We start from the raw sequence: 18,878 nt of genomic DNA, 5'->3' as shown, positions 1-18,878 counted from the left end.
GTGCCAAGCAGGAATTAGATTCAGTACCATTTTTAAAAAGTCTTTGGTATGACCCGACAAGGTATCGAACCCATGCCCACCGATTCAGAGGCGCCTGACAAGTCACTAAGTCAGCAAATAAGATTTACGTGCTCACGTCGGATTTGCTTGGTCATCGCTTGTCAAACTCATTTCGCTGACTAGTGACATTCCAAGTTATGGCTTGCTCAGTTATTACTTGCTTTGTTTCATCATTTACCAACTTCAGCCACTTGCTGAAATGTTGCTAGCTCAGTTGTCACTTGCTCAGTTCACAACTGCTGGCTTGTAGGAGACTCTTTGGTAGTAGGCTACATCCATAGAATATGCAACTCAAAACTTAGGCGGTCTTTCTAAAATCTCTTCACCGTGTTAAACGGTCGATCAGTATAAGTTAGTGACAACTGGTTAAGTAACAAGAGATTCACCATAATGTGCAACTTTAATTGCATCAACCAACAAACGCGGCCAGTAACGAAACAACAACATATTAAACATGTTATAACAAACAGTTCCAAGTGGGCTGGTAAGACGAGATTTACACCGAACATGCAAAACTGTCTTCAGCATACAAAAATGGCGCATGTTTGTTTCCTTTTACCATTCACACCAGAAATTGTATTCCTGATGTGAATGGTAAAAGAAAACAAACATGCGCCATTTTTGTATGCTGAAGACAGTTTTGTATGTTCGGTGTGAATCTTGCCTAAGCATCAACATCACCTACTTGTCCTTGCTTACTTAAATCGATGTTACCGAGGTTTGCACGAATGAACGCATCGATGTAATGTAAATCAATGTACTGAAATCATTCTAGCCAGCAAAACTTGCCTCTTGATTTTGAATTCTACCCTGCATATTTGGAATATATTATTGCAAGTTCTAGAACACAGTACGAATTGGACAGAGGGACGACATTTCATGGATTGATTTTCAATCACTTCAATTTAAGCACCATTTTGTAAAAAGAAACGAAAACAATTATTTTTTAGGGAACATCAAGAAACACACAACAATTGCGCTGAAAACATAACATGAGAGTTTCTAATAATTACGTCAATGTTACGTTAGTCACCAAATATCCCAAGTATTCCACTGTCTCGCACTTGGCTACAGGCAAGACGCAAAAATGCAAAGTTATGGTTTGGCACGGAAAACTCACTGTATCCTAACCAGTAAAAGTTGCGATTTTTGCATGGTTTCTACGTCTGGCGACGTTGTGGCAATAGGAAAACGAAAACTTTTGGAAGGATTGAATACAGCTCTGATCATGCAAGTATGCCCAATCCCTTGAAGCAGATGGATGCATTTCTTTTGTGAACAAGCGGAGTTGTAAATGGATCTGACGTTCAAACCACTCGCACGAATCAAGGACAGAAGGCACTTCACCTCATGTTGAACGACAAGCGATTTCAAGAAGATCAACAAATATTATAAATTTGTTCACAACATGCATGTGCTCAAACATGAGAAAAAAGTCATAAAAAAGCCCTATGTATTAGTTGAGGCTTCTATAACCATTAAAGCGCTTTAAATAGTCTTGTTTTTTCGTCACCTACTGATTAAATAACTACTCAGTGATCTCCGCTTATTAAGTCAACCACAAGACCGAACAATTTTGGATATATCAAGTAAGCTATAAAACCATGGACATTGGACAACTTTTCACTGTTTTCGTGAGCATAAATCACTATGGTCAAAAGTAGCTCAATCCATAAACATTGCACAAATAAATTTCAGATAACGAGCAATTTACATATTTCAAACAATGAAGAAACATCAGGAGTATATTTTTTAGACCAAGCGGTGTCATGTCCTTTTGCCAGTTAAAAATTTCAAACTGACCTAATATTAGAACACCAATTGTCTTGTGGTAGCCTTTTTCACATAATTTCGAGTAAATCTCTACACAAAGTAGGCTTATTAAGCGAAATTTGGATCTATAAAGCGAGTTAACATTAACAAATGGAATAATTCTGGTCCAAAACAAATTAAGATTTTATAAGCAGCTGGGCTTTAAGAGTGTGGAGCACATACAAGGTTGAAATCAGGCAATTTATGGACAATTGCGTCACACTGTTTTTGAGACGTAGATTGACAGAAGGAATGTTAGCGATCAAGCGGACTATACAGTGGGTTCGGTTCAGATATTAAATTCACCATGTAGCTCAGCGTTCACTCCACAAGTACGTGTTATACAGCAAGCCACAGAATTCTCTGCTAATTTAGCTAGGCCAATGTTTGTACAAATACTATTTTCTTCAGCTCTAACATGATAATTTTGGTAAACCAGCTTTCAAAGCCGTCACATCATAATTTAACTGCGCCAATGTAGAACAGAATGCATCATTCAGTAAATTCATTGTGAGCGTCCGTCCGTAATGGCTGCGAAAATTGCGTACGCCATCGCCATTGTGGCTCCCGCGGCCATGATTACATAAGGCATATAAGCATAGAGAGATGAATCAGTGAAACGCTTCCAGAGGGTAACACTTTGATCTTCGTGCTTGGATAGGTTACGTTTCCTGTGACGACCTTTTCCTTGCATTCTTCTTTCAAACCTCTCGATTTCCTCTTGTTGTTTTCTCTCCTCTTCTTCTTGCTTACGTTTCTTGTCTGCAAGTTTTTCCTTCACAAAAGTATAATTTTTTCAAACAAGCACACCGATATAGCAACAAGTTGTAACCTACATTTGCTTTGACTGTCGTTGAAACAGTAGTAGATCACAAACCCTTGCTCAGACTGCAAACAGCTAACAAAAGAGTCGTGGCTGTAAAGCTTGTGTTAGTGGTTTAATTTTTGACTTGTGGTGAAGTGCGCTGGTTAAATAATGACGATAGCCTCACTTCTGGATGTATTGTACAGACTTACCATTTCTTTAGCAGATTTTATCTCTTTGCACTTTTCGTCACATTCTAATCGAATCTTTTGAGTGAAAACTGCTGAGCAGACATAGCTCTGAACAAAAACAAACATTAAAGTAATTTTGAGTTAAACTTTCCAACAATATTGGCATTTGAGGCAACAGGGAAAAAAATAATTTTGTGGTCAGACGTTTTTGTCGCAACCAGGCTTACGACCGGTGGTTGAATTTTAGTTTCAAATAGTGTAAGGCAAGGAAGACAATGCCGGATTTTGCTGTCTGGGTTCAAACACGCCTTTAAGTGTCACAGTATCGCGCTCTCGATGAGAGCAGAACCAACTTCTTTTCAAACCAGTCAGTCAATCAATCTTTTTATTAACATGTCCACGTCTGCAAACGTTGAATCAATGTAACCAAGGACTGATTTGCTGGCTGCAGTGACATAGTCACGCAGTTGACGAGTTAAAGCACTGAAACTGAGCTCCCGATGAAAAAATATTAAAAAATTCGCACAAGATGGCAACAATACTGCAGCTGGCGATGAAGTTGAAGACTTAAGCTAAAGTACTTTTTTTTTGACTGATTCAACGCATAGTGACATTGAAGTGACATATCTGGATTATGTTGCACCTTGCTTTTTCTTTTGCATGGGCATTTCAACGTCACTTTCTTCTCGCATTCTTCCGGTGACGAGCATGGCCCGAGATGGCAAATGAAAGAGCACATATGTCCACACGTGGTCAACATTTTCGGACAATGGTTTCCACAGGATGTCGCTCGATTGCATTCCGCTTGTGATTTTCCAATCCATTCACTGAATAAAACAGAATGATGTGATGGGAAGAAACTTAGCTTACCGTAATTACAAAAAAGCGATGTAGAGTATTCAAAAAAGTGCTTATACAATACAGGGTGAACAGAAAGTGCTTGAACTTTTTTATAGTTTACGATTAAACATATTGAATGTCACTTAAATTAAATATAGTTATTACTATCTGAATCCCTTTGAATGTCACTTATATGCCTTTTAATAAGCTAAATATCTTGCCAAACTCTCTAAAATTTAGGTCTATATGTAAGCATTATGTAAGGTCTAAAATGAGCCAAAGAGAAGCCATCATTCAACTCCATCGCGCGGGGAAAACCAACTCTGAGATCATTAAGCTCTTAAAAGTTGCCAAATCCATCGTTTACCATGTTGTGAATAGATTTCAAGAACTTGGTACATCTGAAGATCGTCCTAGGAGTGGAAAGCCTCGCACTGCTCGAACAAAGAAAGTGGTTAAGGCTGTCCGAGAAAGGGTGAGGAAAAACCCAAACACTCCATCCGTCAAATGGCCAAGAACATAAATGTGAGCAACACTTTGATGAGAATCATTGTGGAAAAGAATCTTCAGTTGGTTTCTTACAAGATGAGAAAACGACAGTTCCTCACACCTCTCCAAAAGCAAAAGGGATTCGAAAGAGCACAGATTCTTCTCAGAGAACTGAAGGCAGGCAGAGCATGTGATCATTATTTTTTTCAGACGCAAATTTTTCACAATGAAGCTGCTTCATTGAAGCTGTTCAGTGTTCAGTAATATTTATGCTTGGTCTTTAGCAGATATTAAAGATTATGTGAGGACAGTTTACCGCCCTCAAAACCGTCTTCTGTCATGGTGTGAGCCGCCATCTCCAAGTCTCCTCTGATTTTCGTGGAACAAGGAGTTAAAATCAGTTCAGATCGCTACATCAATGATATTTTGGTTCCAACCGTTGAGGAGATGAAGAAACACTACAAAGATCAGTCGTTCACACTTCAACAAGATGATGCACAATCCCACACTTCAAAAAAGACTCAGGACTGGTGCTCACGTCAACTTCCAAGATTCTGGAGCAAGAAATGTGGCCTCCCTCATCGCCTGATTTCAATCCTATGGACTTTTGTGTGTGTGGTGGTTATTATAGGCAAAGTTCTTTTCCGTTGCTCACCCAAGTACGGATGCTCTAAAGCACTCCTGCGGGAATGGGCCAAATACTCCAGGATGAGTTACGTGCTTTGGTCGAAAACTTCCGACAAAGCAGTGAGAGAGTTATCCAATATCCATGTGAAGGGCGGCAACATTGAAAATAAATAAATTTCTAGTATTGTAAGCTCTCATTGTGATACCTTTTTGATAAAATTTTATTGATTTTCTATTAATAAATCGTTTATAAGTTGGTCCAAGGACTTTCTATTCACCCTGTATTTCCAATAGTCGTGTTTTATCTATGAAAACCTTTCCTTTGGTTTTGAGAAGTACTTTGAAGTACGCGGTACCGGAAGTGTAGGAAGTTCTTTGTTTGAGCTTCTGGTTTACTCACTCCAAGTTTACAATGTTTTCGGACTACACTGGAAGACCACTTGAGAGCAGCCAGCCTTTCGTTTGATCGCTAAAGACACGCAGACTTTTCGTTCCATTCGGTGTATTGAACGTGGTCCAATCATTGATGATGTGGTCTGTGGTCTGTTCCTCAGCACCACACTCACAAGAGGCCATTCTTCATTAGTGCATGGTTGAGCGAAAGGCCCGACGCCCGTACGAAAACGGTTGGTCGTTGTATACATGAAGTCATCTTACAGTACGAAAGCTGGTGATCCAGTAAGATTTGCTTCTGCAGGTAATACAACAACGCCACACTTACCAGCAAAGCCGCTTCAAAGCCACCATTCCACAGTGGCATTTCATTTTGACTCGCTTGCGGCATGGCGGGCACTCGTCAGGATGGCAGGTGGAAATGCATTCGTGTGTGCAACCAGGCAGTCGTGGTTTCGTGCATGGCTTCTCGCATTGGGCACAATTGCTACCCGCCTAAACATATCACTGCTTTGTTTAACTTGAAAAAATAAAGCAAGTTACAGTGATGGGTTCGATTACTGTTAAGAAAGTTCGTCAATGCTCATAGTATACGTGGGCCATGGAATTGGCCTGAAAACACACGACCCTAAATTCTTAAGTTTTAATCGATCCTGGCCTATATGATCCATCTAGGTATATGTAAGTTTATTCTTTATACCGATTTATACAAGCGCCCATTGCCGAAAATCGAGCTCATATTCCTTAGTTACATGAGCCATACAATGCGATGTTTGCCTTGGGAACAAAGTTTAATTTTTGGCAATAGATACTTGTATAAACTGACAACCATGCGACTACACTACGGTGCTTACTTTGAAATTATCCTCCGCATCCTTTACAACATGACACGTGAGCGCGCATAGATGATTGGTGCACTTCAGTTGTCTGCCACACTCCTTGCCGCAACTATAATCTCGAACATCGCAGCATTTGAACTCTCCGGCTTCGTGTTTCCCTCGGCAAACGATGGAGACAGGCACTACACAGGGAGGGCAAGGCAGCTTCTTCACCTCAACCAGTTGCTGTGGCTTCTCCCAAGGCGCTGTAGCTTTGAACTACGCAGACAGCAAATCAGTCATTTTTACATGGTTTTTAATGTAAAAAACGACTCATTTGCTGCCTGGGTAATAACATGAAGTTAGTGAAGAACGAATTTTTCCACAAAAAATAACAGTAGTTTACTATTTTGATTGATGCAAATACAGTACATTAGCACAATGCTATTTGAAAGTTAACCACCACATTCACATCAAAAACCGATTTAAATTTTGTTGTGTCACCCTTGCATTTCAAAATACCGGATTGTTAAGTCATAGTGTATCAATGATAATCATGAAGTCAACGAGTTCAGAAACATTATAAACAACGCTCTTATCTGGTTCCGACACTGGCATGACAAGCTATGAATGAACGGTAAACATAATCACAGTAAAACAGTGCACCGTCAAGCGTCATTAGATTACCTCATTCTTAATCACTACGTTGTCATGGCATTTCTCTGGACAATGGTGCCCGCACTTCAGCATCTCATTACAAATCTGAACAAAAGCAGAAAGTACAATCATGAAGACTACGGGTTTGTCCACGCCAGTAGGTAAATTTCTAACAACTTACAAACTTTGACAAATACAATGTTCAAAATAAATCAATGTATGATAAAGTCCAAATTGAAATTCTTGTGTTGCAGATCGCGATTTTGGGTATTGAACCCTCTTCAGTACAACTTTATCAACAGTATGATACGTAGTTGAAACTTAAGACTATACTCTGCATAGTGTTAATCTGCTATTCAACATACACAATCGGGCTGACTGAGAGTGGCTTACTTGCTTGCACGGAGGGCAGTCCCCAAAGTGACAGTTATGTGGGAGCCTGCTAGGATGGTGACAGTTGGTCTTGGCCTTGCATTGCAACCGGCACCTGGTTTTAGAGCGTAGCATTAAAAGATGTCAACCACCACCACCAGGTACAACCAGTGCTATTATGAAACCTCGCTTCAATCATCGTCACAAAAACACATCACATATTCAATGGCAATATATCACTAATATCAGATTCATGTATAACCCAGACAGCAAAATCAGTCATTTTTACATTGATTCAGCGTCTGCATACGCATTTCGCTGCCTGACAACCAGCGTTTCATTAATTTGCAATTCTTACGATAAAGTGGTACCAGCGGTTATTATATAAGAGGAGGGAGGTTATCGGCCATTTTTCTCCAGCAACTATGCACAGTTGCACACCCAATTCACTTCACGCTGCCTGGAAGTGAGCAATGTTTTTCAACTTCCAAAATTAACCTAGAATCGATCCAAGTTCGTATGTTTAGAAACTAAGCGACTTGCCCGCCCGGCTGGTGTTTTAGAGCAACTACTAAAGCGATTATTAATGCTTAAAAAGTGTTAACGTTATGGGTGTTCAACTGTTTAACTGGCAATCAGGAGTGCAATCCTGTCTCACTTTGGTGGTTTGGTTGTTTTTTCCTTTCCACAAACGACGGTGATTGAAGTTCTTTCACAGTTGCAAGTTATTTGAGATGTTAATGGACAGGGATAGCACGGACCTGGGAAAAATTAGCCAAAACGTAACATAAATATTGCAAAAAAAACAATTATTTCAAAGTAAATAGAAGCGCATCAACAGTATCTAAACGTAAAATCATCTATCATAAATCTACTTGCATGATCCCTACTCGCAACAGCTTAAGTCATTTATTGGCGCAACTCGCTGCTTTATTTTGTGAAAAAACACGTTGTTTTATAAAGATGCAACTAACCTTGGTGGCAGAGCATCTTGCATTTGTGGTTTTTGCATTGCAAGGGACGCGAGCACAAATGCTCGCAAGGCGGACAGTCTCCAATGCAACACTGTCACAATACAAGAAGAATATTAAAGAGTCAGTGAGTAAACTGTTCCTTTGAAGACGTTTCTTTGTACTATATGAAGAGTGTAAACTAATAGTGGAAAAAAAATACTGCAACTACTACAATTGCCATGACAGAGATTTCCGAGTGCACTTTCTACTCTAGCTACCAATTGAAGTAGCTACCATTTTATGTCGTCACAGTAAAAAGAATAGCGTATTATGTAAAACCGTTTCTGGACAAAAAGAGTCATTATCTACAAAACTTACACAAAACCTACTTTTTGTTTGCACTGATGTTTCCCGCAAGCTCGTGTTTTGCCACATTTACTGTCACAAATGAATTCTTTGTGGCACAGAACTTCCTTTTTGCGTCTTCCACACCTGCATGGCTTTGTAGTCAGCAATGGACACTGCAAATTATGCAAAGTTGTCATTTCTAAGACCGTGTCGTTTGTAGACACAATCATAAAACACATCAAGACTCTAAAGTTTGGCACAAGACCAATCATCATGAAAAGAGCAGTAAAAAGTGTGCCTCTGGTATCAAAAACTATATTTCTATAACCTACCACAGTTGAATCAACAATATATTTACCGAACCACAGTCTCCAAAGTGGCACCTTCTTGAGCATTTATGATCGCCGTAACAACCAAGATTCTTGTCACAAGTATCTTCACAAGTCGTGACGTCATCTGTGCAAGCAAGGTCTGCATATTTTGTCTTTCCACAAGGACATGTACGCACACCAGACCTTGGGCACTCCCCACACTCTCCTGGTCGGTGACATACCTGACAAGTAAACGCTTCAATGGTACAAGTACGAGGTAGTCTCGACGCATTAATATCTAGTATATATAAAGCAGGGTTGTAAAAACCATGTTTGTTTTTTTAGGAGCCTTACTCCAGTCAACCAAAGTGTTTTTTCCATCGCTCCAACGCCTGATGACGTTGAAACGATGTAGAAAGGTGAACTTTGCAGACTAGGATGCCTGGAGACAGGAATTTTGCATCCTCACCTTGTCACATCGATGAGATCCACAATCCAGCAGCTTGTTGCAAGGTTGTTTGCATGACCACACTGGATCTGTACAGGGTTGTATACGCTTTGCTGCACCACAAACGCATGCCTGCATACTGCGCTGCGTACACGGCGTGCATTCACCATCGTGGCAAATATCCTGGGAGAAATAATACGATTTAAAATACAGTAGCTTGATATACAGTACTGTTGCAGCTAAAGCGGCATTTCAAATTTTATATAGAAGGTAGCCTGCTCGACTGCTCGTAAAAGGGGTTATCAAAATTCTTCTATTGTGTTATGCAGATTGGAAAAGCACATGGATTTTGGGATCAAAACCTAAATCACATTCAAAATAAAGCACTTCTATTAAACAATAACTTATTATGTGCACCTGACATCTGTGGCGATTGCACGACAATAGCTTATGGCACGCTTTTTCACAAGACCACTTCCCACTTCCACACCTTCGAGATATGGGGGGTCGCTTCCCACAATAGCAGGATAGTGAAACTGTTTGAGGACAAGGTGGGCAAGGACCTAAATATTTGGACAAAATTTAGAAAGAAAATACAAAATAATCATCGTTTTCACAAAGCTTAAGTCCCTAAAAACTTAAGCCTAACCAATACCCATGTTTTCATTCAAATTGCAACTGAGTTTCTACTGCATAGAGCAACAACGCAGATGTACCTGGATGGCATAGCAGCATGCACTGGTGTCCACACGAGGGATTTTGCAGCTTTTTATTGCATTTATCCCCACACGAGTGAGGCAGCAGCCAAGGATCCAATAGAGGATCTTGTATCTTCCCACAGAAGCAAAAGTATTTCTCCGGGCACTGACTTCGTGAATATTCATGTCTGCTCAAAGTGGACATCGGTTTCGTGATAAAACGAGTCTCTATTTCATTATTTTCACACATTAATAAGTTATGTCATCATAGTAATAGAACATGCTTTTTGACAAGCAAGGTACCACATTCACCAACATACTAACTTAAACCAGGCTACAAACCACATTTCTTCAAATAGCAGTAACACTGAATGACATAGTAGAAGAAAATGGAAAGTGTACAAGATGGCAAACATTGTGTAAACTTCATAAAAGTCAAGTTTAGACTAAAATATAACACCTGCACTTTGGACAAAACCATGGCTGATCTCGATTTGGAAAATGCTTGTCTGACAATAATGTTGATTGCGCTACACCTTCCAATACCCATTGCTGGACGCATTTCAAGTGAAACATTGCAAAACATTTTTTACAACTCCAGATCTGAAAGTGACAAAAGAAGCATTAGGACACGAAGGTGTAATACCAAAATCGCACATTAAATATAAACAAATCCATAAAAGTCATGCACAATTTAACCACGCAACAGCTAAGTAATATGACTGATTTGGCAACGAGAATATTACTTCGTGAAGCAAATAATCATAGTATGACAATTAAGCAAAGAATTAAAAGTTATCTACAACTAAGCTTAACTAGTGCAATAGTGCACATAGGACCACAAATTAGAAACTCGCCACTCTGGGTTTATAGCTCCGTGGTCATACCCACTCCCAGTGTACCTACAGTATGCCACTGTCTGCAGTTATAGACAATCATTCAAATACAAACCGCATTTTGTCTCTTGACACTTGAAATGCACACGAGGCATGTGATTGCACCGGACTGGCAACAGTCCATCAAGTACTGAGTTGTGCTTCCGAGGGCATCTTTTTTGGAAACAGAATTAGCGTTGTCTCCACTTGAAGTGTGTGAACCTAAATGAGAAGCATATGGCTTTCATATTGGGTATTACACTGAGAACTTATCAGTCACTGATGTGCGCTAGTCAATAAAATCACAACTTCTCAGTCAAGAATAACTGACACAAGGCAGTTCTTGATAACTTGACATTAGCATCTCATGTATAAATTGCAACTTTGAAGAATAGATTGAGTAAAATATTTCCCTATGCAATCCCGCAACTGGCCTCTAAGCTCCCAGCGGCCACGGCCGGTGAGAAGGTGTTACATGGCCTCCGAAACTACTGCACGGGTAGGCCATGTTTGGTCGCCGGCTTCCACAAGCCATCATTTTTCTACTCCATTCCCAGACAACAAATCTGCTATTTTTACGTTGATTCAACATTTGCAGATGTTATCGTTGAATCAATGACATCTGATACAGACGTCTGCAGAAGTTGAATCAATGTAAAAACGACGGATTTAATTGTCTAGGTTGGTAATTGGAACATTTTTTTCTCTACTTGCGTTTGGAGGGGGAACTTTTCTTCATCACTTGCATTCGCAACCTTTTTTCACTAACAAGGCAAAGTCTCTCACATGCCGACGAGAAATATTACTGATAAAAGTTTCGCAAAAAGTCTGAGCATCAACCTGTGAAACCTCAAAAATTAGCTCTACATCCACTTGGAAAGCAGTGCATTTTAATAAAACTGCAAATACATTTCAGGACCTTGTTCTTACTTAAGTGAACGCAAAAACACGATTTTAATTACCGGTAACAGATTTTTAAAAACACAGCTTTTTATTTTAGCTGCCAGGCGTGAAAATTTGAATGTCAGGAAGAAACTCTGGTAGGCCATGCTTGGTCGCCGAAAAAATTAAGGAGCTTAGAGGCCTGCTGCAAATGCCTTCATCTAAATATATCCCATAAAAATTCACACTGTAAAAGACAAGGTTCGAAATTTCAAATGAGCTCTTTTGAAATGGCACTTGGCATAACTTGGTTGCCACAACTGGTTGATATGCATTTCAACATTATATACTATGTTAACAGAAAAAGAAAACGAGGTAGATCACCAAGATGATGGCATGACAACATCTAGGGCCAGGCATGAACTGAACTCAATTTGGTGACACTGGGCTAGCTAGTTCAAAACCGTGACTCATGAAAACAGATAACCTATTTTGATGCGGAATCTGCTTCAAGCGAAGATAGCGACTGAATATATATGTCACAAAATGTGTCAAAACTATACCTGGGGGATTTTTACGTGTAATTTATTGCATACTGACTATCCAATGACCGTTACCTTTATATGATTTAGTTAATTTATTCAAAATTCCAACATCATTCAATTCTTCTTCCTCTGATGATGATTCAAAGTAGTCTTCAAAGCTTTGAAGAACTTCTTTCGCTTCCTGGATATCAATTAAGTAAGGCTTTGAATATATACGCACAATAAATGGTTTCAAAAATATCATCATAAGGAGCAGTTAACATATATAACATATATATAATATATCAGGTATTAAATTAATATAAATAATAAAGCTTTGGTAGAGAGTTTGTTTTTTGAACCATAGACAAGCAAAACAAAGTAACCTTAATGGGTTTGACACACTGGCGCCGACTTACGGGGTTACGGGGTGGCCACGCCACCCCGTAACCCCTGTGGCGGAGTGGCAGCCACCCCGTTTAGGTTACATTACTTGCTGCAAATAAATGTAATTTAAACGGACGTTTAAATCTTTTTTTGATCATTGGTTTTCGCTTCAAGTCAACGTAAAGCAAGAGGTGAACCAATATAGTAGTGCGAAGAAAATGATTGTTTTTGTCACAAGCATGATACTCGCGTAACATCAAGCAAGCTACGTGAAGATTACGCAACACGTGGCTACGAGTTTTTTCCTTGTTGTTGCGATCGTTTTATTTGTTACTTGTCATAAGTCATTGTTACATTTGTTAGGTTTACAATGGGATTTATTAATCAATAAAATACGATCTTTCCATTGCGTCCTTCAAAAATATTTTTTGAAAATTTTTAAACTGCTCATAATATCGCTATAAATTATGCCAGCTATAAAATACTTGGAAATAAAATTATCTCGATGATTGATAGCTTCACCCCCTAAATTAACATCTATCTTCAAATTTCATTAAAAAAGTGCAATTTTCGAAACTTTTTAAGTTTTATTTAAAAAGTGCACTTAGTAAAGTAGTAGTTTTAACGTTCTGCAAATTTACACGTTTACATGATTCTATTCGAGGAAAGTTACACCCCCTGCCAATTCCCAATAATAAAAGCAACCTTTTTCAATTGCTCAAGATTTTGCATTTTGAATTATTTTCCGATTTCAAATTGGAGTGTACTGTCATCTACTTCATGCTTTAATTTCTACTTTGTTATCTACTTCATGCAGTAATATTACGTGTCAATGCGTGACAAACTGTGAGGCGGGAATTTATTGGTCTGACATAGGAGTTGCTTGTTACATCATAGAAAAAATTACGAAAAGTCGTCCTGTAAAAGTCTGAGGCGGGAATTTATTGGTCTGACATAGGAGTTGCTTGTTACATCATAAAAAAAATTACGAAAAGTCGTCCAGTAAAAGTTTTCGCCGACATTCCAGTTTTATTCTGCTTAAAGATGCCACCGAAAAAGCGTTCAAAATTGCAGCCCTCCATTGAGTCATTTTTTGTTGCGTCTAGTCAGGATTTCAGCCAGCATGAAAGTGATCAAACGCCTGAACGAAACGAAAGTGTGCCACTGCCAAAAGGCGTTAGCACGAGCAGGATAATCGCTGTTGAAGGGAGAAGCTATCAAAAATCGTGGGGAGCGAATTCCCGTGGCTACATTACGATAGATGCAAAGGTAGAGCATTCTGTCCGATTTGCAACTGCTTGATCTATTTGCAAGCAATGAAACAATTTCATTAATGCTTCCAAACGTGGTCTGCATTGTGAAAATATACTTATCGTTGCCTTCCACCACCTGCAAGGCGGAGCGATCGTTTAGTGCACTCAGGCGCATAAAGTCCGTGGAACCGTGAATGGAGAGAAGTTGCGAGACCAACCCAATTCACAGTCCTTCCCAATACCAACACCCCACCTGGAGCAGAACTACCCCGGAAGGAATGGGTGAAGCTCAATCGCCTGCGGACTGGAGTGGGCCGTTTTAGCAGCAACATGTTCCAGTGGGGCCTCGCCGATTCACCATCTTGTGCGTGTGGCTCAGATTTTCAAACTGCACACCACATTATCTATCAATGTCCTGTATACCGACCACAAGATAGACATGTGGACCTAACAACGCTCGATGAATACACAATCCATTGGCTGCTGCGCCTGGATGTAACAACGTGATCTGTGGCGGCCTCAAACGCAAGAAGAAGAAGAAGGCGCATAAAAACCTACTTGCGATCTACCATGACAACTTGACCAGTTGATTAACAGTTAGATTAACAGAGCTGCTGTTCGCAAAAATACTTTTGCCAAATGTTAATTGTCAGAGCAGCAACGCAACAATAAAATTCACGACATACCTCCTGTGCTTTGTTTTAAAGTTGCTTTGTAAATTATCGAGCTACAAATCAGGTGTGAAAAGACAATTGCATCTACGAAACACGCTTAGTAAAAATCAAACAAAAACATGCAGTTTGAAAGTTTTTAGGTTGCCATATTGTGCTATCCGCCACCCCGTGCAAAAATAAAAGTCGGCGCCTATGGTTTGACATAATGTATTACACACAAAACAAAATATATAACATAATAACTCAAACGTTTTCGACACGTACGTGTGTCCTCATTAGGAATTAAATCTGAAATATACATAAAATGAAAAATTGTAAGATAAATTTAACTTTGCACTATAACTGTAATGGCACTCTGGACTGAAAAGCACAAACTGAACAAATGATACAAGAGTGATTACAAGTAAATTACACGGTGCGAAACAGATCACAAATTTATCTTACAATTTTTCATTTTATGTATATTGCAAATTAATTATTAGCAGCACAATAAATGCTATTAATACTACAAAAGTGGTCAATGCTAAGCAGAGCAAATCACATCAAATACAGCTATACTTTCTACACCTCTAATCTACAGCCTGAAAGACTGGGGATCACCAGAAGGTCCTTAACACTAGAATTACCAAGGTGTCCTATAGGACACCGGGTCTTCTTTAATCTGCAATTGCCGCTTCGGATTAAGAGTTTTTGTACTGAAATTCCTTGACTTTTAACAAAATTTATTTGACATAATGTTACCGTATTGCCCGAATTTCAAGGATATTTGTTCAAGAAATTATATTGCATTGTTGATTTTACACCCTAGAATTACCACGGTGTCCTATAGAACACCAGAAAGCATTTTATACTGTATTGGCTTAATATTTTACCTTATTTTAAATCTAACTCTCTTTTGCTATCAATAGCTGCCTGTCGAAACTCACTCATTATGACGCAACAGCAAGTCTTTGATTTGTAACACAGCAACATCAAGGTTTTTACGTTTACATTACACACACTTTAGTACCTATGTAAAGTACCAACCAAAAGCTAAAAAACAGTCTGTCTGTTATCCACCAAGCATTCTATGCCAGATGTGGACACCACCATGGCTGCCAAAAAGCATTGTGTGATTGGTTTCTACAATGAGAACAAAGTCGGCGTCGACGTTTTTGATCAAATGGCTCGTTTGTACAGTACGAGATCAGTTTCCATGTGGTGGCCATTAGCTGTATGCTATGTGATAACATCCTCAATATAGCGGCAATCAACGCATGTGCCCTTTTTATAAAGTCGACTGGTAACCATATATCACAAAGAGACTTTATAATCGAGCTCTTTGAATGTTTGTGCCACCAACTACAAAACAATGCAACTATTGTCCTGACACCTGGGTCAAGAAAATGCAGGAAATGCTATAGAAGAAGCTGTAACAATGCAACGACATTTACGTGTTCCAAGTGTCAGAATCCTACCTGTGGAAAGTGTTCGCAAAATGATTCAAAAGTTGTTTTTGTGAAATTCAGCGGGTGTTGCAAATGATACTGTGATGCATTATATATATGGCTGGTCACAAGTGTACTCATTTATGTTTCTTTTACATCTGTAGGCTAGTCTAAGATTGCTAAACCGTGTCCCATAAAGTGCTCATTTCTTATGCTTTTTTGTTCGAAATAGGTTTTCAACAATACAAGTTGCATGCAAATGTGTTTCTTGGGAAACTGCTTTCATTTAGAATGCATATTTGCATAATAATAGTTAAAACACTAGCAGTTAGACAGAAAAACACTGCATTACTGTAGGTGTCCTATGGGACACCGTGGTAATTCTAGGGTGTAAAAAACCCGGTAATTCTAGTGTTAAGTATTCAAATAGAATCTGTTTATTAATTTTGTTTATGTCTATTTGAATGAGGACCTTTTCATGATCTTCACAATGTATATATTAACAACCTGTTTTAGCCAGATACTGTGAGTTCGCTGTGGTAATAGCAAATTGCACTAGCATTTGGAACACTGTTCCCTATCATGCGCTATAACGAATGGTGTTGAAGTCAGTGGGTCATTCTTTTATGTTGCTTTTTTGTTTGGCTTGTGGCTGTTGTCTTGAATGCTGTCTGTTGAGTTTCTGTGTTATTGGGCGTTATTGCTGTGAAAATTTGTTGAATCACTTGATTAAAAGATTAGGTGACGTAGTTCTTCCCTTTCGGTTCAGTTGTTGATCTTTGGTCTTCTGATGATCTCTCAGTATGGGTGAAACAGGCTGTAGAGGTTCTAAAAAGTAGTAGCTGTATTTGATGTATTAGCGGCATATAAAGGTAAAGGTCTGAAAGACTTGATCCCATACTTGATTCAAGTGTCGGGTATGAGAAGATAAGGTTCTCATTGTACTAAGCCTTTGGCACTAAGGAGAGTAGGGTGGGTGGCCAGTTCCTTTCTCTCGGCCGCTTTACTTCAGCAACTACGCTCACTCAATTTATTACACCCTGAGTAGAGGTGAGCGGCGTTTTCAACAACCAGCTGAAGGTGAAGCCGGGAGTCAAACCAGGTTTGCATAATTTGAACGCCAACGCATTATCCGTTGTGCCATCCCACCACATATATGAGAATGGTTCCACAAATGGGAAAATGTCACAAGGAGGTATATATGTCCATGGCCATACCAGTGTACCTACTGCACTGAGGAGGCCGCAAGGCCGAAATAGTGTGCACTGTCTGCAGTTATAGCGACATATATAACTAAAATGTCAAAACAACCTAAAATCAACCTTTTCATGTCTGCTACTAGCTTCTTTGAAACGCACTTCTGCAGTAGGTTTGGAATGATGATTGAACTTCTTTGGATGCTCACCTGTAACAAAAAGAGGTAACAATTCTTTTCCAGTCTTAGCTTGGTACCTACAACAAAACACTACTTTAAATTAGTTGATTTAAAAAATAAAACAAACAATGAAAATAAATAAAACATAACAAATGTATAATATTAAATCCTCTAAAATTTGCTGATGATATTATCACAAAAAAACTCGACTATAGTGACATTTCGCAATGGTGGCATTTGATTGCAAAATCAAATAATGAGTTTATTCAAAACTAAGCAACAAACATGGAACCTGTAATAGACTGGTTTCTACCAGGTTTTGAATGGGCCTGTTGACGTGGACCCCATGCCCTTCCTCGACCCTGTTGATTTTCATTTCTCTTCATGTTTACACCAATTAAGAGGGTAGACTAGCTGCATCAGTATATTTTCGCAAAACCTACACACATAGAATAGATTAAGTTTCACTTTTAGCACCATGATTGCTGAAGAAAGTTTTATCAATTGCATTACTAAGTGGTGAGAGCACATGATCGAAGGATGTCAGCTCAACACAGCTCTAGTGCATGCGGCTGTGTGTCACCAAGACACTTTATAGCATGCCAAATTAATGACAGCAGCTGACTGGAGAATAAGATAACATGTCCCCTTGCTACTTTTAGCTGCCTCTTGTGATGCGACTGGAGGCTGGTAAAAATTTGATTTTAAACTCTAGGCTAAATGTACTTCATATCTTCTTCAAACAATAGTGTATAGAATCCAAATTGGCAATGCCTGAGTAGGATCACGAATGCCTAAGAAAAACCAATCACTGAATCTCAAATCACTGCAAAACTCCTAGTTTCAACCAGGGTTGCCAGATCCAAAATAGCTTTGCCTGCCAAATGTTTCATAAAAACTGCCAAAAAACTGCCAAATTTTTCAGGGTTTCAAAAAAAACTGCCAAACTGTTAGTGTTAGTAGTTACTTGTCCTGTTAGTCAGAAAGGTCATACACCATACTATTTGGTGCTACATATAGCTCTGTCTGATGGTATACTGTCTCAATTTAACTTGATAAACCACTTAGTATGAATAATAAAACACAAACTGCATGTATCAAGCTAAATTAAAACAAACTTTCAAAGGTTGTACGCGGCCACATAGTTGGAGCTATCAAGCATCAACCAAGCGCAATCAGAGGAAGGTGATAAAGACCAAGTGGCCTTGTAGTGGATGTTTTTACAAGTGGATTTGGAGCTATTCTGGCATCCGATGGGTTTTCGCATGCATTTATAATATCAAACAGCTGTCTGAAACTTTTGTATTGCAAATATTCTGTTTGAATAAGCTTAACTGAAGGTGATCTACAGTGGCGTATCTAGGGGGGGTGGGGGGCAGACCACCCCGGGCGGCACGTCTGGGGGCGGCACTTGCAGACTACAATTTTAGATTTTGATTATAATCTGATGAAAAAACGCATTTCATTTTCATCTGCTTTTTCACATGCCATATATAATAGACTGCATGTACGGTACTGGTGAGGAACTTCCGGTACCAATTCAGCAGCTCAAGTCAACGAAATTCCTGGTAGGTTGCACAGTGACCGTGTGCTCTTTGAGACAGTAGCCTCCCGTTGTTACGGCCAATCTCTGTACAAATCAAACGTCATATAAAACCG

At 39.2% G+C, this 18,878-nt stretch overlaps 1 protein-coding gene across 1 annotated transcript; it reads right to left on the bottom strand.

Moving 5' to 3' along the window:
* Nucleotides 1–447: 447 nt before the first annotated feature.
* On the bottom strand, nucleotides 448–17,645 carry LOC145783056 (NF-X1-type zinc finger protein NFXL1-like). The gene is made up of 19 exons (XM_082594825.1): nucleotides 17,512–17,645; nucleotides 17,167–17,249; nucleotides 12,197–12,305; nucleotides 10,774–10,919; nucleotides 10,283–10,425; nucleotides 9,841–10,010; nucleotides 9,542–9,687; nucleotides 9,146–9,307; nucleotides 8,724–8,918; nucleotides 8,407–8,538; nucleotides 8,039–8,129; nucleotides 7,723–7,825; nucleotides 7,086–7,179; nucleotides 6,723–6,797; nucleotides 6,072–6,314; nucleotides 5,546–5,712; nucleotides 3,512–3,695; nucleotides 2,890–2,976; nucleotides 448–2,647 (listed from the first exon to the last, which is right to left on the bottom strand). Exons 1-19 carry the CDS (start codon nucleotides 17,603–17,605, stop codon nucleotides 2,378–2,380), a joined length of 2,694 nt encoding a protein of 897 aa, XP_082450951.1. The 5' UTR covers nucleotides 17,606–17,645; the 3' UTR covers nucleotides 448–2,377.
* Nucleotides 17,646–18,878: the final 1,233 nt, after the last annotated feature.

Source organism: Aplidium turbinatum, chromosome 14 (assembly GCF_918807975.1).
Source record: "Aplidium turbinatum chromosome 14, kaAplTurb1.1, whole genome shotgun sequence".
NCBI lineage: Eukaryota > Metazoa > Chordata > Ascidiacea > Aplousobranchia > Polyclinidae > Aplidium > Aplidium turbinatum.
The sequence above is the reverse complement of the archived record's forward strand: the minus strand, read 5'-3'. Positions and strand labels throughout refer to the sequence as shown.